The sequence below is a fragment of the Palaemon carinicauda genome, chromosome 27, assembly GCF_036898095.1.
Source record: "Palaemon carinicauda isolate YSFRI2023 chromosome 27, ASM3689809v2, whole genome shotgun sequence".
NCBI lineage: Eukaryota > Metazoa > Arthropoda > Malacostraca > Decapoda > Palaemonidae > Palaemon > Palaemon carinicauda.
Window position 1 is genome coordinate 932,136 of NC_090751.1, and position 25,450 is coordinate 957,585.

At 36.6% G+C, this 25,450-nt stretch overlaps 1 protein-coding gene across 1 annotated transcript in view; it reads right to left on the bottom strand.

The window, feature by feature from the left end:
- The window catches only part of LOC137620488 (neuronal PAS domain-containing protein 2-like), a 104,246-nt gene extending 80,798 nt beyond the window's left edge, over nucleotides 1–23,448 (bottom strand). The window contains exon 1 of the mRNA XM_068350654.1: nucleotides 23,046–23,448. Within this exon, the coding sequence (XP_068206755.1) occupies nucleotides 23,046–23,071 (26 nt within the window). The 5' untranslated portion in view covers nucleotides 23,072–23,448. The remainder of the gene's footprint in view (nucleotides 1–23,045) is intronic.
- Between the last annotated feature and the right edge of the window lie 2,002 nt (nucleotides 23,449–25,450).

Consider the following 25,450-nt stretch of genomic DNA (forward strand, 5'->3'; position numbering starts at 1 on the left):
GTCCTAAATTTCATCAGCTTAGAGAGGCAGAGCAAAGCATTGTTTTAAATCAAAAATGTCCAATCAACAAACATTCCTGAACTTCCTCAGCTTAGAGAGGCAGAGCAAAGCATTGTTTTAAATCAAAAATGTCCAATCAACAAACAGTCCTAAATTTCATCAGCTTAGAGAGGCAGAGCAAAGCATTGTTTTAAATAAAAAAAAGTCCAATCAACAAACATTTCTAATCTTCATCAGCTTAGAGAGGCAGAGCAAAGCATTGTTTTAAATCAAAAATGTCCAATCAACAAACAGTCCTAAACTTCCTCAGCTTAGAGAGGCAGAGCAAAGCATTGTTTTAAATCAATATCTCTTCAGTGCTTGTACCAGTTCGATCACGAGACTGTGTGAGCACCTTATCTGTGCCAGCTACACTAGTTCTTTAATAGGATATCTTTACTAGCTCCAAATAGGAGGTCTTTCACACTTTTCACTGGCTTCAACGGAGCCCTTGTAAGCTTGGTAGGAAGCTATGAAGTCTAGAAAATATGTGATTTACCGCTTGGGTGCCTTTCCATTTTATTTATTTTTGCCACTTGGGTGCCTCTTCTATTTCAACCACTTTGGTCCTTTTCCTTTTTATTAATTTTTTTCTAACACTGGGTACCTTTTCCAGTATTTTAGTTTTTTTTTTACCACTTGGGTACCTTTCCATTTTATTTATTTTTACCACTTGGGTGCCTTTTTATTTTATTTATTTTTACCACTTTGGGTACCTTTCCATTTTATTATTTTTTTTTAACCACTGGGTACCTTTTCAGTTTTTTTTACCACTTAGGTACCTTTTCAGTTATTCTACTACTTGGGTAACTTTTCATTTTATTTATTTTTACCACTTGGTTGTTATTCATTTTTACCCTTTTGGGTACCTTTCCTTTCATTTATGTTACCACTTTAGTATCTTTCCATTTTATTTATCTTTTTACCACTGGGTACCTTTTCATTTTATTCAGTTTTACCACTTAGGTGCCTATCCATTTTATTTAGTTTTACCACCTGGGTACCATCCCATTTTATCTATTTTCTACCACTTGGTGCCCTTTCAATTTACTTATCTTCTACCACTTGGGTACCTTTTCATTTTATCAATTTTTTACCACTTGGGTACCTTTTCATTCTATCAATTTCTTTACCACTTTGGTACCTTTTCATTCTATCAATTTCTTTACCACTTGGGTACCTTTTCATTCTATCAATTTCTTTACCACTGTGGTACCTTTTCATTCAATCAATTTCTTTACCACACAGGTACCTTTTCATTCTATCAATTTCTTTACCACTTGGGCACCTTTTCATTCTATCAATTTCTTTACCACTTGGGCACCTTTTCCCCCTATCAATTTCTTTACCACTTGGGCACCTTTTCCCCCTATCAATTTCTTTACCACTTGGGCACCTTTTCCCCCTATCAATTTCTTTACCACTTGGGCACCTTTTCCCCCTATCAATTTCTTTACCACTTGGGTACCTTTTCATTCTATCAATTTCTTTACCACTTGGGTACCTTTTCATTCTATCCATTTCTTTACCACATAGGTACCTTTTCATTCTATTAATTTCTTTACCACTTGGGTACCTTTTCATTCTATTAATTTCTTTACCACTTGGGTACCTTTTCATTCTATCAATTTCTTTACCACTTGGGTACCTTTTCATTCTATCCATTTCTTTACCACATAGGTACCTTTTCATTCTATTAATTTCTTTACCACTTGGGTACCTTTTCATTCTATCAATTTCTTTACCACTTGGGTACCTTTTCATTCTATCAATTTCTTTACCACTTGGGTACCTTTTCATCCTATCAATTTCCATAGCACTTGGGTACCTTTTCATTTCATCAATTTTTACCACTTGGGTACCTTTTAATTCTATCAATTTCTTTACCACTTGGGTACCTTTTCATTCTTTTAATTTCTTTACCACTTGGGCACCTTTTCATCCTATCAATTTATTTACCACATAGGTACCTTTCCATTCTATCAATTTCTTTACCACTTGGGTACCTTTTCCTCCTATCAATTCATTTACCATTTTTTATTTTGTTTATTTTTTACCACTTGGGTACCTTTTCATTCTATCAATTTTTTTACCACATAGGTACCTTTTTATCATATCAATTTCTTTACCACTTGGGTACCTTTTCATTCCATCAATTTCTTTACCACTTGGGTACCTTTTCATTTCATTAATTTTTACCACTTGGATACCTTTTCATCCTATCAATTTCTTTACCACTTGGTTACCTTTTCCTCCTATCAATTTCTTTACCACTTTTCATTTTGTTTATTTTTTACCACTTAGGTACATTTGCACTGTATCCATATATTTCGTGGGTGCCTGGCAACAATGCAATACCAGTCAACAGCAACTGACCCTTCTTAAAAGGCCACCCCCAATTATACACCTTACCCTTTTGGCAATGAATCCTTTCCTCAACATTCCAAGGAGCCACAAAAGTTGACTTAACAGTAATAAGACTTCTCAAGACTTCTGTGGAAGGAAAAGCAAACATCTACCTGCCTCACGACACTGTGTATGAATATGGCAGTACTGCGATGTGTAAGTGTTATTCAAATAGGATTATGATATTGGGCTAGGCATTATTTAAAGACATTGAGCTAGGCATTATTCATATAGAGATATTGGGCTAGACGTTATTTATATAGACGTTTGGCTAGGCGCTATCTATATAGAGGCATTGGGCTAGGCATTATTTATATAGAGATATTGGGCTAGGCGTTATTTAAAGACATTGAGCTAGGCATTATCTATATAGAGATATTGGGCTAGGCGTTATTTAAAGACATTGAGCTAGGCATTATCTATATAGAGATATTGGGCTAGGCGTTATTTAGACACTGAACTAGGCATTATCTATATAGAGATATTGGGCTAGGCGTTATTTAGACACTGAGCTAGGCATTATCTATATAGAGATATTGGGCTAGGCGTTATTTATATAGAGACATTGGGCTAGGCATTATTTATATAGAGATATTGGGCTAAGCATTATCTATATAGAGACATTGGGCTAGGCTTTATCTGTATAGAGACATTGGGGTCCTTTGACTGGCCAGACAGGACTACATTGGATTCTTTTCTCTGGTTACGGTTCTTTCCCTTTGCCTACACATACACCGAATAGCCTGGCCTACTCTTTACAGATTCTCCTCTGTCCTCATACACCTGACAACACTGAGATTACAAAACAATTCTTCTTTGTTCAAGGGGTTAACTACTGCACTGTAATTTTTCAGTGGCTACTTTCCTCTTGGTAAGGGTAAAAGAGACTCTCTAGCTATGGTAAGCAGCTCTTTTAGGAGAAGGACACTACAAAATCAAACCACTGTTCTCTAGTCTTGGGTAGTGCCATAGCCTCTGCACCATGGTCTTCCATTGTCTTGGGTTAGAGTTCTCTTGCTTGAGGGTACACTCGGGCACACTATTCTATCTTATATCTCTTATTTATGTTTTGTTCAAGTTTATATAGTTTATACAGGAAATATTTATTTTAATGTTGTTACTCTTCTTGAAAATCTTATTTTTCCTTGTACCCTTTCCTCACTGGGCTATTTTTCTTGTTGGAGCCCCTGGGCTTACAGCATCTTGCTTTTTCAACTAGGGTTATAGTTTAGCAAGTAATAAAAATAATAATAATAACTAATAATAATAATAAAAATAATAATAATAATAATAATAATAATAACAACAATAATAATAATAACAATATAATAATAATAATATTAATAATAATAATATCAATAATAATAATAATAATAATAACAAAAACAACAACAACAACAACAATAATAATAATAATAATAATAACAATAACAATAATAATAATATCGACAGAATATCTAAAAACCAATCGATTGAAGGATTCTTGCGATATCGGAATGTCATAATATATTTTTTTACCCCACGACCTTGGAAGAAATTCGCCGCATTGATAAAAGACGGAATTTATCACTGGAGAACTTCCATGTCCGAATAACAGTTCTGAGGTATTTATTTCCTCGGAATTATCGAAGTTATTTAAGCCAAATTACACAGAAAATTGTTTATATATGACATATCTCTTTTGACATTACTTTTTTTAGAATGATTTATTGTTAATTTTTGTTCTCTTCAGTTATTTATTTCCTTATTTCCTTTCCTCACTGGGCTATTTTTCCCTATTGGAATCCTCAGAATTTTCGATGTTATTTAGGTCAAATTACACAGAAAATAGTTTATATATGACATATCTCTTTTGACATTACTTTTTTTAGAATGATTTATTGTTAATTTGTTCTCTTCAGTTATTTATTTCCTTATTTCCTTTCCTCACTGGGCTATTTTTCCCTATTGGAGCCCCTGGGCTTATAGCATCTTGCTTTTCCAATTAGGGTTGTAGCTTGGATAGTAATAATAATAATAATAATAATTGATATTTGGGTAATGGAGTTATACCATTATCATTATTATCATTATCACATGCTAAGCTACAGCCCTAGTTGGAAAAGCAGAATACTATAAGCCCAGGAGCCCCAACAGGGAAAATAGCCTAGTGAGGAAAGGACACGAGGAAAAATTCAATATTTTAAAGAATAACAACATTAAAATAAATATTTCCTATATAAACTACAAAAACATTAACAAAACCAGAGGAAGAGAAACTAGATAGAATAGTGTGCCCGAGTGTACCCTCAAGCAAGAGAACTCTAACCCAAGACAGTGGAAGACCATGGTACAGAGGCTATGGCACTACCCAAGAAAAATTAAATATTTTAAAGAATAGTAACATTAAAATAAATATTTCCTATATAAACTACAAAAACATTAACAAAACAAGAGGATGAGAAACTAGATAGAATAGTGTGCCCGAGTGTACCCTAAAGCAAGAGAACTCTAACCCAAGACAATGGAAGACCATGGTACAGAGGCTATGGCACTATCCAAGACTAGAGAACAATGGTTTGATTTTGTAGTGTCCTCCTCCTAGAAGAGCTGCTTACCATAGCTAAAGAGTCTCTTCTACCCTTACTATGAGGAAAGTAGCCACTGAACAATTACAGTGCAGTAGTTAACCCCTTGGGTGAAGAAGAATTGTCATAAGCATAACTTATAACAGTATCAATTTCAACAAGAATGCAAAGTTTAAAGGCCACCCATGAATGGCAAAGGCCAGGGACAGTGACCCTAGAGACATACATACACGATCAGAGCTCATCTCCCTCTCCACCCAAGTTAGGACCAGGTAGAGCCAGGTAATAGCTGCTGATGACTCAGCAGGTAGACCTATAGCATGTGACTCATGAATGGCAGAGGCAAGGGACAGTGATAGGGCCCTAGCTAGCAGGACAATGCCCTAGAGACTGACCATACACTTGGTCAGCGCTCAAGGGGCCTCTCCATCCACGTTAGGACCAAGTAGGACCAGGTAATGACTGCTGATGAATCAGCAGTTAGACCTATAGGCTCCCCCAAATCTCCAATCCTTAGCTTACAAGGATGGTAAGGTTGCACACACCAGAAGAAACTTTCAAGCTTGAGCTGGCCTCGAACCCCAGTCCAGCATATAGTCGATGGGCTACCACTAATAATAGGCTAATAATATTTCCTTTCCTCACTGGGCTATTTTTCCCTGTTGGAACCCATGGGCTTTTAGCATCTTGCTTTTCCAACTAGGGTTCTAGCTTAGCTAGTAATAATAATAATAATAATAATAAGTATAGCTATCGCCTTTAGGCTACCACTAATAATAGGCACATAATATTTCCTTTCCTCACTGGGCTACTTTTCCCTGTTGGAACCCTTGGGCTTATAGCATCTTGCTTTTCTAACTAGGGTTGTAGCTTAGCAAGTAATAATAATAATAATAATAATAATAATAATAATATTTTACCTTTTGAAGTCCTTGGGCTTATAGCATCTTGCTCTTCCAACTAGGGTTGTAGCTTAACTAATAATAATAATAATAATAATAATAATAATAATAATAATAATAATAATATTGTTTAATAAGAATAGCTATCCATATGATAACCAGCACTATTAAGAAAGGCAGGCCTCTAGCCACAAGCTAAGGACTGTTGTGTACGGAGAGCATTAGCAAGCCTTACAATAATCCTTGGGGAAGTCTTAGGCCGACGTGAGACTTAGCCCCGGGAAGAATGACACCGTGACCTTCTTGAACAAAGACTTCTCCTAAAGAAGCAGCAAGCCTGCACTCAACCTACTTCTCCGATGTCTTACATAGGCATTTTACCGCGGAGCAAAGAAGGTAGGTTTGAAGGTTCAAAGGTCGCTCATGAATAGCAGAGGCGAGGGATAGTGATATTGCCCTAGCAAGCAAGACAATGCCCTAGAGACTGACCATATATTACTAAAGGTCGCTCATGAATAGCAGGGGATATTCATGATATATATATGTATATATGTGTGTATATATATATATATATATATACAGTATATATATATTCTATATATATATACATATATATATATATATATATCTGTATATAGGTGTTCTATACATACATACATACATATATATACATATATATATATATATATATAAACACATATATATTTATATATATACACAATATATATATATATATATATCTATATATAGGTGTTATATATATACAGTATATATATATATATATATCTATATAAATACACAGTATATATATGTATATATATATATATATATACATGTACATATATAAAACACCTACATATATACAGTATATAATATATATATATATATATATACATATACATATATATATATATATATATAACCAAACATTTCACAACCAAATGAACGCTCTTAACACCCCCCCAAAACTAACCTACAGTACACCACCCAATGAAAAAAAAACAAAAATTACCAACTTGCAATCTAATAAAATTCTCAGTGCTAACATACGTCATGCCTTTAAGAGCCTTGGTAGTATACAGTTTTAAATCACCAAACTTATTAATTCAATAGTAGTTAAAGACATGTTGAGTTGAGTTAATATCCGGGTTTTTATAAGCTGGTGAAATTAATGACGGTGACTTGTCAAATTTTGGGTTACGTAATATCAAGATTAAACGTACTACTACTATACTCAATTTTTTTTAATGAGGCGCCTTTGCACTGACTCGCAGATGTGCCCTTTTAGCTCGGAAAGGTTTCCTGCTCTCTGATTGGTTAGAATGATCTCGTCCAACCAATCAGCGATCAGGAAGCTTTTCCAAGTTTCCTGCTATCTGATTGGTTAAAATTATCTCGTCCAACCAATCAGCGATCAGGAAGGTTTTCCGAGCTAAAAGGGCACCCCTGAGAGGCGGTGTAAATCTTCCTCACTAAAGAGAATTGACTTATAGTACTATTAAGAGTAGTAGTAGTAGTAGTAGTAGTAGTAGTAGTAGTAGTAGTAGTAATAGTAGTAGGATATATATATATATATATATATGTATATATATATATATATATGTATATATATATATATATATATGCATATATAAATATGCATATATATAAATTTATATATATATATATATATACATACATATATATATATATATATATGTGTGTGTGTGTGTGGGTGGGGTGGGTGGGTGGGTGGGTGGGTGGGTGGGGTGGGTGGGTGTGTGTGTGTGTGAAACAGCTATAAATAAAATATTGAAAAATCTGCCAATATGTGAACACAAATAAACACGAGTAAACACAAATGAAAATATAGAATAAACCAAGAGATACAGGAAATAACTATACAGGTAAGCAAGGAGAATGAATAGAGGGGCAGACCCATATTCCAAAAGTTCCAGGAATTGATAGTTAAACTTTGAAGAGAAATATATGTTAAGTAGATCTGAAAGAAAGTATTATATATTTCATAATCTCAGCATTCATCATTATTAAGATGATATCGAACTTATAAAGTATAATTACTTTATAAAGTATTAAATAAATTGATACTTCTTGACCTTTTGCTTGACTTTGACCTTTGACCTTAATATGTATTACTTGGCGTGGATTTTCATACACTCAAATATGAACCAAGTTTGAAGTCTCTGTGACAATGATGTACAAACTTATAGCTGTACCGTGAATTGGTCATTTTCCTTGACCATGACCTTGACCTTTGACCTTCCAAAATCTAATCTGTGACAATAATGTACAAACTTATAGCTGTATCGTGAATTGGACATTTTCCTTGACCGTGACCTTGACCTTTGACCTTCCAAAATTTAATCATTTCAAGCTTTTTACATAACAGTTAATCCCTGCAAGTCTCATCACCCTACGATTAAAATCGTGGCCAGGAAGCTGTTCACAAACAAACAAACAAACACACAGGGGGTAAAACATAACCTCCTTCCAACTTATCTGGCGGAGGTAATAAAGTCTATCATGTATTTCACATGTTAGCATTCATCATATCAATCAGCAAGCGAACTTATAAACAATAATCAATTCTTAGATTCCAATGAAAAAAAAAATGTGAATTACACTTCATAAAGAACCCGTTAGATGGCGGTATAGGTGAAGAATGATCTGGAGAGAAGAGGCTTAGTGGAAGATAGAAGGCCTTGGAGAGAGGGCGTATGAGGCAACCGACCCTTTAACGTAAAGATAACGGTGGGAAAGAAGATACTGTCAAGGCCCTTGGGAGTGAACTTTCGAGATAAGATATGGAAGCTAACTTGAAATAGAGAAAGTTACAAGGAATATGAACTCTGTTATCAGTTTTGATAAGATATAAATGTTTTTCAATATATTGAAAAAAATGATCTTTTGAAATTTAATAGAATCCTTTAAACTGTACAGGAATGTTAAAGACACTTTTAAATAACAATATAAATAGTTTATTCAATTGGTTAATTAAAATACGTAAATTGTCGAAAACCTAATATATTAATAAAATGATAATACAGAGAGAGAGAGAGAGAGAGAGAGAGAGAGAGAGAGAGACGGGGGGGGGTTGGAATACTAATATATTAAAAAATGATGTTACTCCAAACAGTGCACAGAGAGAGAGAGAGAGAGAGAGAGAGAGAGAATCGTTTTCAGCTTGAAAAAAATGTTACTCCAAACAGTGCAAAGAGAGAGAGAGAGAGAGAGAGAGAGAGAGAGAATCGTTTTCAGTTTGAAAAAAACAACGTTACTCCAAACAGTGCAAAAGAGAGAGAGAGAGAGAGAGAGAGAGAGAGAGAGAGAAAATCGTTTTCAGTTTGAAAAAACAATGTTACTCCAAACAGTGCAAAAGAGAGAGAGAGAGAGAGAGAGAGAGAGAGAGAGAGAGCGATCCACATAGAAACAGGCAAAAGGGTAATCGAAATGAGATCGCATCTATAGGGAAGAGAAGAAGAAGCCTTTTCAAAGTGAAACCATAGAGTAACTCTGCTGTGTCACGCCGGACCCCAAAGAGATAAGACCGTCCAACATCTTAAGACTCATCTTTCAAAGACATCTTATCACGACTGCGTCACCTGTCACAGAGAGAGTTTCCGATTAAACTGGGATATGCACAGTTTCGTGATAACTATATTTGATGTCTTCTTTATCAGTTGGGAGATAGAAAGGTCTTAGGCCAAAATTCAAGGTTTTTTTAAGGTTTAAAGGTCGCTCGTGAATAGCAGAGGCAAGGGGCATTGACAATTTCCTATCAGGGCAATGCATTAGGGAGTGGCCATACAAGGCTTTAAGGTTTAAAGGTCGCTCCTGAATGGCAGAGGCAAAGGACGTTGACAATGGCCTGGCAGGGCAATGCCTTAGGGACTGACCATTCAAGGTTTTTAAGGTTTAAAGGTCGCTCGGGAATGGCAGAGGCAAGGGGCATTGATAATGTCTTAGCAGGGCAATGCCTTAGAGACTGACCATTCAAGGTTTTAAGGTTTAAAGGTCGCTCGTGAATGGTAGAGGCAAGGGGCATTGACAATGTCCTAGCAGGGCAATGCCTTAGGGACTGGTCATTCAAGGTTTTAAGGTTTAAAGGTCGCTCGTGAATGGTAGAGGCAAGGGGCATTGATAATGTCCTAGCAGGGCAATGCCTTAGAGACTGACCATTCAAGGTTTTAAGGTTTAAAGGTCGCTCGTGAATGGCAGAGGCAAGGGGCATTGACAATGTCCTAGCAGGACAATGCCCTACACTGCCTAGACACTGAAAACTTAAGGTTGCAAAGTTCAAAGGTCGCTCGTGAGTGGCAGGGACAATGTTCTAAAGAGTGACCACCCAAGCTAAGGTCAAGAATGGTGAGTTTGCAGACTCTACAAGAAATGCATCGAACTCCAGTCCAGCAGATCGCAACCCCGTCATCAGCAGCCAGGCCCCCTCTCTACTCAAGATAAGACCAGGGAGGGTCATAACTCTCTAGCGGTAGTATCTCAACGGGTGGCTGAGATAAAGTACAGAAATAGAGTAATAAAGCTTTTATTACCTTTAAAGAACATTTCTCTGTCTTATGCCTCCAATAAATATTAATCTTTCAGAACTTAAAAGCCGATATATCTTGAATACCTCACGATTTGAACCATGAACTTTTCTTAAATCGTCGTAATTCGAACCACGAGAGAATTTTTCTAAGATGGTCGTAACTTAAGGTCATTTTATTTAATCTGAAATGACTAATGCCGTATGGACTCACCAATGAGAATGGTCAGACTCTAAGGTTTGAGGGCTAATTATACTCTCTTGTTTCCTTTAATGGGATGGTATTAACCTATTTTACAAGTACGGAGATCAACTCCATTGCATAGGCACGTATTTCTCCCTTTTGAAATCTCATTTACATACAGATTTCTTCTATTTAAAGCCCTCTCTCTCTCTCTCTCTCTCTCTCTCTCTCTCAATTTATAAGATTATATATGCTGTGATAAGAAATTGAATTTTAACTTTTTTCTGCATCAACGAAAAAGATAAGGTTTTCTCTCTCTCTCTCTCTCTCTCTCTCTCTCTCTCTCTTATATATAAGATGGTATATGCTGTGATAAGAAATTGAATTTCAACTTTTCTGTATCAACATAAATGATCTCTCTCTCTGAAAAATATAAGGATTCTCTCTCTCTCTCTCTCTCTCTCTCTCTCTCTCTCTCTCATTTATAAGATCGTATATGCTGTGATAAGAAATTGGATTTCAACTTTTTTTTGCATCAACGAAAAGGATAAAGATCTCTCTCTCTCTCTCTCTCTCTCTCTCTCTCTCTCATTGCAACACCTTGATTACATACCAAGCTATAATGAGAGAGCTACAGGTAAAGGCGAATTAATAAGAGATTAATCTTATATATCACGAAGAACGGTAAACAATCGCTTGTATTTCCAACCGAGTTTCTTCTACTGTGTTGGCTGAGCAAACGAAGAGGGATAATTTACGGGAATTATAATTAACTTCGTCAACGAAGTTGGAAGGGAGTTATGTTTTACCCCCTGTTTATTATTATTATTATTAAATACTAAGCTACAACCCTAGTTGGAAAAGCAGGATGCAATAAGCCCAGGGGCCCCAACAGGGAAAATAGCCCAGTGAGGAAAGGAAACAAGGAAAAATAAAATATTTTAAGAATAGTAATAACATCAAAATAAATATTTCCTATATAAACAACAAAAACTTCAACAAAACAAGAGGAAGAGAAACTAGATAGAATAGTGTGCCCGAGTGTAACCTCAAGCAAGAGAGCTCTAATCCAAGACAGTGGAAGACCATGGTACAGAGGCTATGGCACAACCCAAGACTAGAGAACAATGGTTTGATTTTGGAGTGTCCTCCTAAAAGAGCTGCTTACCAAAGCTAAAGAATTTGTTTGTGTGTGTGTTTACGAACAGCTTCCTGACCACAATATCGATCGTAGAGTAATGAAACTTGCAGGGATTAACTGTTATGGTAAAAGCTGGATATAATTAAATTTTGGAAGGTCAAGGTCAAAGGTCAAGGTCACGGTCAAGCAAAATGTCCAATTCACGTAATCAGCCATAAGTTTGTACATCATTGTCACAGAGACTTCAAACTTGGTTCATATTTGAGTGTATGAAAATCCACACCAATTATTATATGTTTAGGTCGAAGGTCAAGGTCGAGTCCAAGGTCAAGGTCAAGCAAAAGGTCAAATTCCCCTGTAAAGAGCTTGAAATGATAAATTGATTCTGGACATTGCTATACTGATATGGTAAACACAAGCCAGCTTCTATATTGAAGAGAGAGAGAGAGAGAGAGAGAGAGAGAGAGAGAGAGCGAGAGAGAGAGAGGGTAGCTACTACGAAATTATTCGAATTCTAATACTAAAATTATCATTATTATTATTATTATTATTATTATTATTATTATTATTAACTAAGCTACAATTTTAGTTGGAAAAGGAGGATCCTATAAGCCCAAGGGCTCCAACATGGAAAAATAGCCCAGTGAGGAAAGGAAATAAGGAAATCAATTACCTATATAAGTAATAAAAAACAACAACAGCAACAAGAGGAAGAGTGACACGATAAATCGAAATCCTAAAATGGAACAATAAGGAAATAAAAAACAGAACTAGCATAATGAGGACAACAGCCTTTGACACACACACACAAAAAAAAAAAAAAAATAAATAATAATAATAAATTACCTAATCAAACAAAGACACTAATAAACGAAATGAATGGCCAGCACATTCATAATGAGTAAGCGAATGTGAAAGGCTGGGGAATGAGGAGAGAAAATATGATTCAATAAACAGAAATTATGATATCATGAATTCATATTTGTAAAGTAATAAATTCGTTTGATTTGATTGATTCTGATGATGTGCTTAAAATCATGAAGATTGATAAGAATATTTTCATTGTCTTGATATCTTCATTATCTTGATAATATCATGATTGGATATCTTCATTATCTTAATATCTTCATTATCTTGATAATATCATGATTGGATATCTTCATTGTCTTTAATATCTTCATTGTCTTGATATCTTTATTATCTTAAGGGTATCATGATTGTCTTATCTTCATTATATTAATATCCTCATTATCTTATCTTCATTAGCTTGATATCTTCATTATCTTAATAATATCCTCATTATTGTCTATCTTCATTATCTTAATAATATCCTCATTATCTCATCTTCATTATCTTGATATCTTCATTATCTTAATATCATGATTGTCTATCTTCATTATCTTAATATCCTCATTACCTTATCTTCATTATCTTGATATCTTCATTATCTTGATAATATCATGATTGTCTATCTTCATTATCTTAATAATATCCTCATTATCATGATATCTTCATTATCTTAATATCATTATTGTCTTATCTTTATTATCTTAATATCATGATTTTCTATCTTCATTATCTTAATATCATCATTATCTTATCTTCATTACCTTGATATCTTCATTATCTTAATATCATGATTGTCTATCTTCATTATCTTAATAATATCCTCATTTATTATCTTAATAAAATCATGATTGTCTATCTTCATTATCTTAGTACTATCCTCATTTATTATCTTAATAAAATCATGATTGTCTATCTTCATTATCTTAGTAATATCCTCATTACCTTATCTTCATTATCTTTATAATATCCGCATTATCTTGATAATATCTTCATTATCTTAATATCCTCAATATTTTAATAATTACATTATCTTAATATCTTAATACCTCAGCCAATGAAGATTATCAACATTTTACTCAAGTCTACGGACCAAGCTATCCATTTTTCACATGTTGAGCGTGAATGAATCTATTGTATAATAATAATAATAATAATAATAATAATAAATTTCAGACCTCCACCAATGAAGACTATTAACATTTTACGCAAATCTACGGACAATGCTACCCATTTTTCATGTTGTGTGAATGAATCTATATTATAACAATAATAACTACAAAATCGCCATCTTAATTCGGATCACAACCAAAATTTTACGGGCTCTTTCGGAGCACAATACCTATCCGCTGTTAAAATTTGGTGAAAATCCGTCAAGTGGTTTTGATGTAATCACGCTTACAAACAAACTGTATTCTCTACATTGAAGAGGTTTCACTGCATAATACTATTACTATTACATGCTAAGCTACAACCCTAGTTGGAGAAGCAAGATGGTATAAGCCCAAGGGCTCCAAGAGGAAAAATAGCCCAATGAGGAAAGGAAATACGGAAAGAAATACAAATTATTATTATTATTATTATTATTACTAGCCAAGCTACAACCCTAGTTGGAAAAGCAAGATGCTATAAGCCCAAGGGCTCCAATAGGGAAAAATAGCCCAGTGAGGAAAGGAAATAAGGAAAAAAATACGAATCATTATTATTATTATTATTATTATCATTATCATTATTATTATTAGCCAAGCTACAACCCTAGTTGGAGAAGCAAGATGCTATAAGCCCAACGGCTCCAATAGGGAAAAATAGCCCAGTGAGGAAAGGAAATAAGGAAAAAAATACGAATCATTATTATTATTATTATTATCATTATTATTATCATTATTAGCCAAGCTACAAAGCTAGTTGGAGAAGCAAGATGGTATAAGCCCAAGGGCTCCAATAGGGAAAAATAGCCCAGTGAGGAAAGGAAATAAGGAAAAAATACGAATCATTATTATTATTATTATTATTATCATTATTATTATTAGTCAAGCTACAACACTAGTTGGAAAAGCAAGATGGTATAAGCCCAAGGGCTACAAGAGGGATAAATAGCCCAGTGAGGAAAGGATACAAATAAACTACTAATGGTAAAAAACAGGTGTTAGATAGAACAAAATTGAAGGATTGTTACTGCCTTCGTTGTTTATTTTTGGGTTTTACTTATGACAATAAAATGATGTATTGGAAGTTTTAAGTGGTTTGTTTTTTAAGGGTGATGGATATGTTCAGTAGAAATTGCTTATTTATGTGTGTTCCAAAAATAGTAAATAAATAAATAAATAGATATATACATACATATATATATATATTTATTTATATTTATACATATATATATAATATATATGTATAATATATATACAGTATATATATATATATATATATATACTGTATATATATATATATATATATATACTGTATATATATATATATATATATGTATATATATGTATATATATATATACATATATATGTATATATATATATATATATATATATAATTTACGTATATATATATATATATATATATAAATTAATATCATCATTACTGAAGCTACTTGAATATAATTCATTAACCAAAATTACACAAAGCAAAAATAGCCATTTTGATACAAGCACAAACGAACAAGAAGAAAAATATCATCAGATATGAATGAAAAATGATAAACAAATGTACATAACAAAAAAAAAACAAATAAATAAACAAATATATCACAAACTAATTCAAAGATAAACTAAGCTCAGGTTTTAGGTCTCATCGTAACCCATTGCCGCTCGCAACAGACACGTGGATGTAGTCACCCGTTGAGATACTACCACTAGAGTTATGGGGTCTTTTGACTGGCCAGACAGTACTAAGTTGGAGCCTTCTCTCTGGTTACGGGTTATTATCCCTTTGCCTACACACACAGCGAATAGCCTGGCCTATTCTTTACTTATTCTACTCTGTCCTCATACATATGACAACACTTAGATTACCAAACAATTCTTCTTCACTCAAGGGGTTAACTACTGCACTGTAATTGTTCAGTGGCTACTTTCCTCTTGGTAAGGGTAGAAGAGACTCTTTAGCTATGGTAAGCAGCTCTTCTAGGAGAAGGACACTCCAAAATCAAACCATTGTTCTCTAGTCTTGGGTAGTGCCATAACCTCTGTACCATGGTCTTCCACTGTCTTGGGTTAGAGTTCTCTTGCTTGAGGGTACACTCAGGCACTTTATTCTATCTTATTTCTCTTCCTCTTGTTTTGCTAAAGCTTTTTATAGTTTATATAAGATATTTATTCTAATTTTATTCTTAAGACTTTTATTTTTCCTCGTTTCCTTTCCTCACTGAGCTATTTCCCCTGTTGGAGCCCCTGGGCTTACAGAATCCTGCTTTTCCAACTAGGGTTGTAGCTTAGCAAGTAATAATAATAATAATAATAATAATAATAATAATAATGAGAGCTTTTGTATAATAATAATAATAATAATAATAATAATAATAATAATAAAGAGAGCTTTTGTAAAACACCATCTAATATAAACAGACCAAATACTGACCAGACTCAAAATGATTCCTACGAGTCCTATATATGGCTTCCTAAAGTCGTCATAATCCTACTAGCTTATATGGCATCTCCTTACGGGGGGGGGGGGAACTCTCTTTCCCACCTTTCCAGGATCCCACCCACCCCTATCCCTCCTTTTCCCTTAGCTACAGGTCAAGGTATGAACGGTATAAAAAAAAATTGTCGGGAACCCATACTGTCGAGTTAAGCTACTACAGGCTGCCTGTAGACAGACAAGACTTTTTAAAATAATTATCAATATTATTATAATTATCATTATTATTATTATAATTATCATTATCATCAATATTATTATCACTAAGATATCATTATTATTATCATTAATATCATTATTATTGTTATTATCATTATCTTTATCAATATCATTATTACTATCATTACTATCATTATTATCAATATCACTATCATTATTATTATTATTATTATTTTTATTATCATTATCAACATCCTTATTACTATCAAAATTATCAATATAATTATTATTATTATTAATATTATTATTATTATCAATATGCTGACAGTTTATAAAAAAAAAGTATCACGAACCTACACTTCTGGTATAACCTACTGTACTACAGGCCGCCTACAGACTACAGAGCCTGTACACTGTAGCACAGTAACAATCTACAGGACTACAGGTAACGCTGAGCTCCCCTCCTTCCTTTGAAAGGTTTAAAGGCCACTCATGAATGGCAGAGGCAAGGGACAGTAACATTGCCCTAGCTAGCAACACAGTGCCCTAGAGACTGACCATTTATACATTGATCGAGCCCAAGCCCCTCTCCCCAACCAAGATAGGAGCAAGGAGGACCAGGCAATGGCTGCTGATGACTCAGCAGATAGACCTATAGGCTCCCCCAAACCTCCCATCCTTAGCTCACAAAGATGGTAAGATTGCAGCAACTAAAGGAACTAATGAGTTTGCTGATGACTCAGCAGATAGACTTATAAACTCCACCAAACACCCCTTTATCCTTAGCTCACAAGGATGGTGAGGTTGCATCGACCATAGAAACTAACGAGTTTAAGCAGGACTCGAACCTCCGTCTAGCAATCACCAGGCAAAGACGTTACCAACAGGCCACCACAACCAGGGTGGAACTGGGGGAAGAAGATTCAAAGGATTGAAATAAGTCGTAAAAACTCACTCTAGAGGCCGACCCACCTATACCGTGAGACTAATAAGGTCGAAAGAAGAATCTCTCCTATATGATAAAGAGCAAGTGTCCTGCATATATATTTATATTCATATATATACATATATATATATATATATATATATGTATGTATATATATATATATATATATATGTCTAGTCACCCTCAGCAGCATTGCCAAACGAATAACTACCCAGTCTCTCCCCGTCCCTCGGGTAAGAGTGAGACGAAGTAGTCATACCCTTGGCGAGAAGGGTTATAGTTAAGAAAAGTGAAAGGTTTGGAAACGGTTAAATTCAGCCGTCATATTTGACGGGTCGCGTACAATAGTACTGATATATGGTTGTTTATATTTCTTTCCGTATTGAGCATTGATTTTCTATACTCCTTTAATTGCTTGTCAACCGATAAAACTCAGCTTTGACAGGATGTATATTGCTTGACTGCCTTATTAGTTAAGGAAAGATCTATTTCAATGTTGTTACTGTTCTTAAAATACTTTATTTTATTTGTCCATTACTTCTCTTGTAGTTTTTTTGTTTATATTTGTACATTAAGAATAACAGAATGGTTCCCTAAAGATTGCAAGAGAAGCATCAGAAGGAAGAGAAGACAATGGATTGACGAACAAAGAAAATTTGCGGGTATAGTCTGACGTAGGACCACAAACAGACGCGTGTGGTAGGTCATGTCTAAGGCCTTTGTCCTGCAGTGAACTAGAGATTGTAAAGGAAGGAGAAGACAATGGATTGACGACTAAGAAAATTAGCGGGTATAGTCTGACATAAAACCACAAACAGACGCGTGTGGTAGGTCATGTCCGAGGCCTTTGTCCTGCAGTGAACTAGAGATTGTAAAGGAAGAGAAGACAATGGAATTGACGAACTAAGAAAATTAGCGGGTATAGTCTGACATAGGACCACAAACAGACGCGTGTGGTAGGTCATGTCCGAGGCCTTTGTCCTGCAGTGAACTGGAGATTGTAAAGGAAGAGAAGACAATGGAATTGACGAACTAAGAAAATTAGCGGGTATAGTCTGACATAAAACCACAAACAGACGCGTGTGGTAGGTCATGTCCAAGGCCTTTGTCCTGCAGTGAACTAGAGATTGTAAAGGAAGAGAAGACAATGGAATTGACGAACTAAGAAAATTAGCGGGTATAGTCTGACATAGGACCACAAACAGACGCGTGTGGTAGGTCATGTCCGAGGCCTTTGTCCTGCAGTGAACTAGAGATTGTAAAGGAAGAGAAGACAATGGATTGACGAACTAAGAAAATTAGCGGGTATAGTCTGACATAGGACCACAAACAGACGCGTGTGGTAGGTCATGTCGAGGCCTTTGTCCTGCAGTGAACTGGAGATTGTAAAGGAAGAGAAGACAATGGAATTGACGAACTAAGAAAATTAGCGGGTATAGTCTGACATAGGACCACAAACAGACGCGTGTGGTAGGTCATGTCTGAGGCCTTTGTCCTGCAGTGAACTGGAGATTGTAAAGGAAGAGAAGACAATGGAATTGACGAACTAAGAAAATTAGCAGGTATAGTCTGACATAGGACCACAAACAGACGCGTGTGGTAGGTCATGTCCGAGGCCTTTGTCCTGCAGTGAACTGGAGATTGTAAAGGAAGAGAAGACAATGGAATTGACGAACTAAGAAAATTAGCGGGTATAGTCTGACATAGGACCACAAACAGACGCGTGTGGTAGGTCATGTCTGAGGCCTTTGTCCTGCAGTGAACTGGAGATTGTAAAGGAAGAGAAGACAATGGAATTGACGAACTAAGAAAATTAGCAGGTATAGTCTGACATAGGACCACAAACAGACGCGTGTGGTAGGTCATGTCCGAGGCCTTTGTCCTGCAGTGAACTAGAGATTGTAAAGGAAGAGAAGACAATGGAATTGACGAACTAAGAAAATTAGCGGGTATAGTCTGACGTAGGACCACAAACACCCGCGTGTGGTAGGTCATGTCTGAGGCCTTTATCCTGCAGTGAACTAGAGATTGTAAAGGAAGAGAAGACAATGGAATTGACGAACTAAGAAAATTAGCGGGTATAGTCTGACATAAAACCACAAACAGACGCGTGTGGTAGGTCATGTCCGAGGCCTTTGTCCTGCAGTGAACTAGAGATTGTAAAGGAAGAGAAGACAATGGAATTGACGAACTAAGAAAATTTGCGGGTATAGTCTGACATAAAACCACAAACAGACGCGTGTGGTAGGTCATGTCTGAGGCCTTTGTCCTGCAGTGAACTAGAGATTGTAAAGGAAGAGAAGACAATGGATTGACGAACTAAGAAAATTTGCGGGTATAGTCTGACGTAGGACCACAAACAGACGCGTGTGGTAGGTCATGTCTGAGGCCTTTGTCCTGCAGTGAACTAGAGATTGTAAAGGAAGAGAAGACAATGGAATTGACGAACTAAGAAAATTAGCGGGTATAGTCTGACATAGGACCACAAACAGACGCGTGTGGTAGGTCATGTCCGAGGCCTTTGTCCTGCAGTGAACTAGAGATTGTAAAGGAAGAGAAGACAATGGAATTGACGAACTAAGAAAATTTGCGGGTATAGTCTGACGTAGGACCACAAACAGACGCGTGTGGTAGGTCATGTCTGAGGCCTTTGTCCTGCAGTGAACTAGAGATTGTAAAGGAAGAGAAGACAATGGATTGACGAACTAAGAAAATTAGCGTGTATAGTCTGACATAGGACCACAAACAGACGCGTGTGGTAGGTCATGTCTGAGGCCTTTGTCCTGCAGTGAACTAGAGATTGTAAAGGAAGAGAAGACAATGGATTGACGAACTAAGAAAATTAGCGTGTATAGTCTGACATAGGACCACAAACAGACGCGTGTGGTAGGTCATGTCCGAGGCCTTTGTCCTGCAGTGAACTAGAGATTGTAAAGGAAGAGAAGACAATGGAATTGACGAACTAAGAAAATTTGCGGGTATAGTCTGACGTAGGACCACAAACAGACGCGTGTGGTAGGTCATGTCTGAGGCCTTTGTCCTGCAGTGAACTAGAGATTGTAAAGGAAGAGAAGACAATGGATTGACGAACTAAGAAAATTAGCGTGTATAGTCTGACATAGGACCACAAACAGACGCGTGTGGTAGGTCATGTCTGAGGCCTTTGTCCTGCAGTGAACTAGAGATTGTAAAGGAAGAGAAGACAATGGATTGACGAACTAAGAAAATTAGCGTGTATAGTCTGACATAGGACCACAAACAGACGCGTGTGGTAGGTCATGTCCGAGGCCTTTGTCCTGCAGTGAACTAGAGATTGTAAAGGAAGAGAAGACAATGGATTGACGAACTAAGAAAATTAGCGTGTATAGTCTGACATAGGACCACAAACAGACGCGTGTGGTAGGTCATGTCTGAGACCTTTGTCCTGCAGTGAACTAGAGATTGTAAAGGAAGAAAAGACAATGGAATTGACGAACTAAGAAAATTAGCGGGTATAGTCTGACATAAAACCACAAACAGACGCGTGTGGTAGGTCATGTCCGAGGCCTTTGTCCTGCAGTGGACTAGTCACGGCTGATGATAATGATATTTAGTCTCTAGTGATTGTAAAGGAAGCAAGGGAAGAAAGGGAAGACGATGGATTGACGAACTAAGAAAATTAGCGGGTATAGTCTGACGTAGGATCACAAACAGACGCGTGTGGTAGATCATGTCCGGGGCCTTTGTCCTGCATTGAACTCGCCGCAGCTGATGATAATAATATTTAGTCTCTAGAGACTGTAAAGGAAGCAAGGGAAGGAAGAGAAGACATTGGATTGATGAACTAAGAAAGTTTGCGGGTATAGTCTGACGTAGGACCACAAACAGACTCGTGTGGTAGGTCATGTCTGAGGCCTTTGTCCTGCAGTGGACTAGTCACGGCTGATGATAATGATATTTAGTCTCTAGTGATTGTAAAGGAAGCAAGGGAAGAAAGGGAAGACGATGGATTGACGAACTAAGAAAATTAGCGGGTATAGTCTGACGTAGGATCACAAACAGACGCGTGTGGTAGATCATGTCCGGGGCCTTTGTCCTGCATTGAACTCGCCGCAGCTGATGATAATAATATTTAGTCTCTAGAGACTGTAAAGGAAGCAAGGGAAGGAAGAGAAGACATTGGATTGATGAACTAAGAAAGTTTGCGGGTATAGTCTGACGTAGGACCACAAACAGACGCGTGTGGTAGGTCATGTCTGAGGCCTTTGTCCTCCAGTGGACTAGCCACAGCTGATGATGATGATGATTACTAGTACACGCTAGTTAATGAGTTTAAAATATTTAATTTTAATTGTTCATTATTTCTCATATCGCTTATTTATTTCCTTATTTCCTTTTCTCACTGGGCTATTTTCCCTGTTGGAACACTAGGGTTTAAAGCATCCTGCTTTTCGAACTAGGGTTGTAGCTTAGCTAGTAGTAGTAATAATAATAAAAATAACAATAATAGTAGTAGTAGTAGTAGTAGTAGTAGTAGTAGTAGTAGTAGTAGTAGTGGCTTCTGCTAGTCTAGAATTCTTTCTATTATATATATATATCTATATATATATATATATATATACATATATAGATATATATATATATCTATATATATATATCTATATATATATATATATATATAGATATATATATATATATCTATATATATATATATATATATCTGTATATATATATATATATATATAGATATATATATATATATCTATATATATATATATATATATAGATATATATATATAGATATATATATATAGATATATATATATATAGATATAGATATATATATATATATATATATATATATATATATATATATATATTATATATATATATATATATATATCAAACAGAGTATAATACAAAATATTAATAACAGAACCATTACAATGTCTTCTATATTGATTAATATTAAAATTACATAAACATTTACCACCTTTATACAGTATCATTACATATATTTAACCCCATTTTTATGATAACATATCTATATTTATCATAATACGTATCTACATTGATGTTCTATGATAATTGTGGTGGCCTATTTGGTATTATTATTATTATTATTATTATTATTACTAGCCAAACTACAGCCCTAGTTGGAAAAGCAAGATGCTATAAGCCCAACGGCTCCAATAGGGAAAAAAATCCCAGTGGGAAAAGGAAATAAGGAAATAAATAAATGATGAGAACAAGTTAACAATAAGTCATTCTAAAACAGTAACAACGCCAGACTGGGGTTCGAGTCCCACTCATAATCGTTAGTTCCTTTGGTCGCTGCAACCTTACCATCCATGTGAGCTAGGGATCATTGGTTTGGGGAGCCTATAGATCTATCTACTGAGGCACCAGGAGCCATTGCCTGGCCCTCCTTGGTCCTAGCTTGGGTGGAGAGGAGGCTTGGGGGCTGATCATATATATAGCTAGGGCAATGTCATTGTTCCTTGTCTCTGCTATTCATGAGTGGCCTTTAAACCATTTAAACTGATTTAGTTGAGATAATGTTGATTATGTCACATTTTGTAGTTTTTATTTATGATCGGAATAAACTAAAACTACATAAAAATAGATATTACATAATCTATTACATAATACTATTACAGTTTAAGGTCTTCTGTATAACTTACCTTGGTAATTTAGCTTTGGTCTCCATCGTCGTGTTTAAAACTCTTCGAAAACACTTAGACAGTATTTCCAATATACTTTTTTTTTTATAATCCAAAAAAGCCGAAACACTCGAATTCAATTTTAAAAAAAAATGTTATAAAATCTCACGATTATAAATTATAACCGAAAAAAACGAAAAGTTTATCAAATCAATTGTCATAATCACAGAAAATAAACTATTGATAAACTCCTTTTAACACTGTTCTAGTTTATAATAAAGTTTAGCACACCGTATGTCAAAAACTAGAGCACGCATTGTTATCACTGAAGAGAGAGAGAGAGTGAGAGTGAGAGTGAGAGGAGAGACTTCACCCAAGACAAAATAGGCTACCGGCACCGGAGTCTAACGGATGACTGGTCAGACTCACTCGCTAAGACTGACTAAGAGACTGGAGAGAGAGAGAGAGACTGTGTGTTGTGATAGATGGAGAAGGCTGCCTGGGGGGAGGGGTAATAGGAGACAGACTGGGGGGACAGGCTGGGGAGGGGGGGGGGATAAGAGAAGGGGAAGGGGGACTGTTGTAACTGAAGCAAAGAAATTCTTCCACATTGCCCGCCGCGTGACACGGGGGGGGGGGGAGGGAGAGAGAGAGAGAGAGAGAGAGAGAGAGAGAGAGAGAGAGAGCGCTCTCTCTCTCGTAGTTTCATAACATACTCCCCCCCCACCCAAACCCCAGTCTTCATCATCCACAGACACCCCCCCCCCTACCTCCTTAACTGTCCACTCATAATCTTCCCCCAGGTACTTGTACCTCCCCATGTACCTGTAGCTCACCCCGGGTACTTCTAGGTCCCCCAGGTACCTGTACCTCCCCCAGTAACTTGTAGCTCCCCCAGGTACCTGTAGCTCCCTCCAGTAACTTCTAGGTCCCTCAGGTACTTGTAGCTTCTCCCCATGTACTTGTAGCTTCCCCCAAGTATTTGTAGCCACTCAGGTACTTCTAGGTCCCCCAAGGTACCTGTAGCTCCCCCCAGGTACTTGTAGCTCCCCCTATGTACTTGTAGCTCCCCCAGGTATTTCTAGCTTCCCCCAGGTACTTGTAGCTTCCCCCCAGGTATTTGTAGCCCCCCAGGTACTTGTAGGTCCCCCAGGTACCTGTAGCACCCCCCAGGTATTTGTAGGTCCCCCAGGAACTTGTAGGTCCCCAAGGTATTGTAGCTCCCACAGGTACTTGTAGATCCCCAGGTACTTGTAGCTCCCCCAGGTACCTGTAGCTCCCCCATGTACTTCTAGGTCCCCCTGGTACTTGTAGCTTCTCCCCATGTACTTGTAGCTTCCCCCCAGGTACTTGTAGGTCCCCCAAGTACTTGTAGGCCCCCCATGTACCTGTAGCAGCCCCTAAGTACTTGTAGTTCCCCCAGGTCCCTGTAGCTCCCCCACATACTTGTAGGTACCCCCAAGTACCTGTACCTCCCCCCATGTACTTGTAGCTCCCCCAGGTACTTGTAGGTCCCCGAGGTACTTGTAGCCTTCCATGTACCTGTAGCTCCCCCAGGTACAAGTAGCAACCGCCCCCCCCCCCCAGCACTTGTAGCTTCTTCAAATTTAAATATGGAAGCTTGTTGATTCTAATAATGAAAATCGGTAGAAAAATGAAGTTGTCACTTAAATATAATCAATAATTTCTTTTCCAAAGGTTAATTTGATTAAAACATTCCCACAGTTAAAAAAAATCGAATCTCTACTGTACCCAAGACCACTCTCCACCCAAGCTAGGACCAGGGAGGGCCAGGCAATGGCTGCTGATGACTCAGCAGGTAGATCTATAGGCTCCTCCAAACCTTCCATCCTTAGCTCACAAGGATGGTGAGTTTGCAGTGGCCAAAGTAACTAATGAGTTTGAGCGGGACTCGAACCCCAGTCTGGCGAGCGCCAGGCAGGGACGCTCTCAGTAAATATAATACGATATAAACACAATATATATATATATATAAATTAGTGACGGCCTGTTCCTAATGTTCCATACTCTTTAAAAGGTTTAAAGACCGCTTATGAATGGCAGAGGCAAGGGACAATGACATTGCCCTATCAAGCAGGACAATGCCCTAGAGACTGACCAACAGGCTCCCAGAACACCCCCATGCTTAGCTCACAAGGATGGTGAGGTTGAGCAGGACTCATACCCCAGTCTGGCGTTCACCAGTCGGGGACGTTACCACATCAGCCATCACCGCATAGGCATGTTCATTGTCGTATTTCAAATTACAAAAATAAGTCAAACTCTTAATTAGTTATGATTTAGTTACTCATTTGAAGAAGCAAGATGCTAAGCTACAACCCTACTTGGAAAAGCAGTATGCTATAAACCCAGGGGCCCCAACAGGGAATATAGCTCAGTGAGGAAAGGAATCAAGGAAAAAGAAA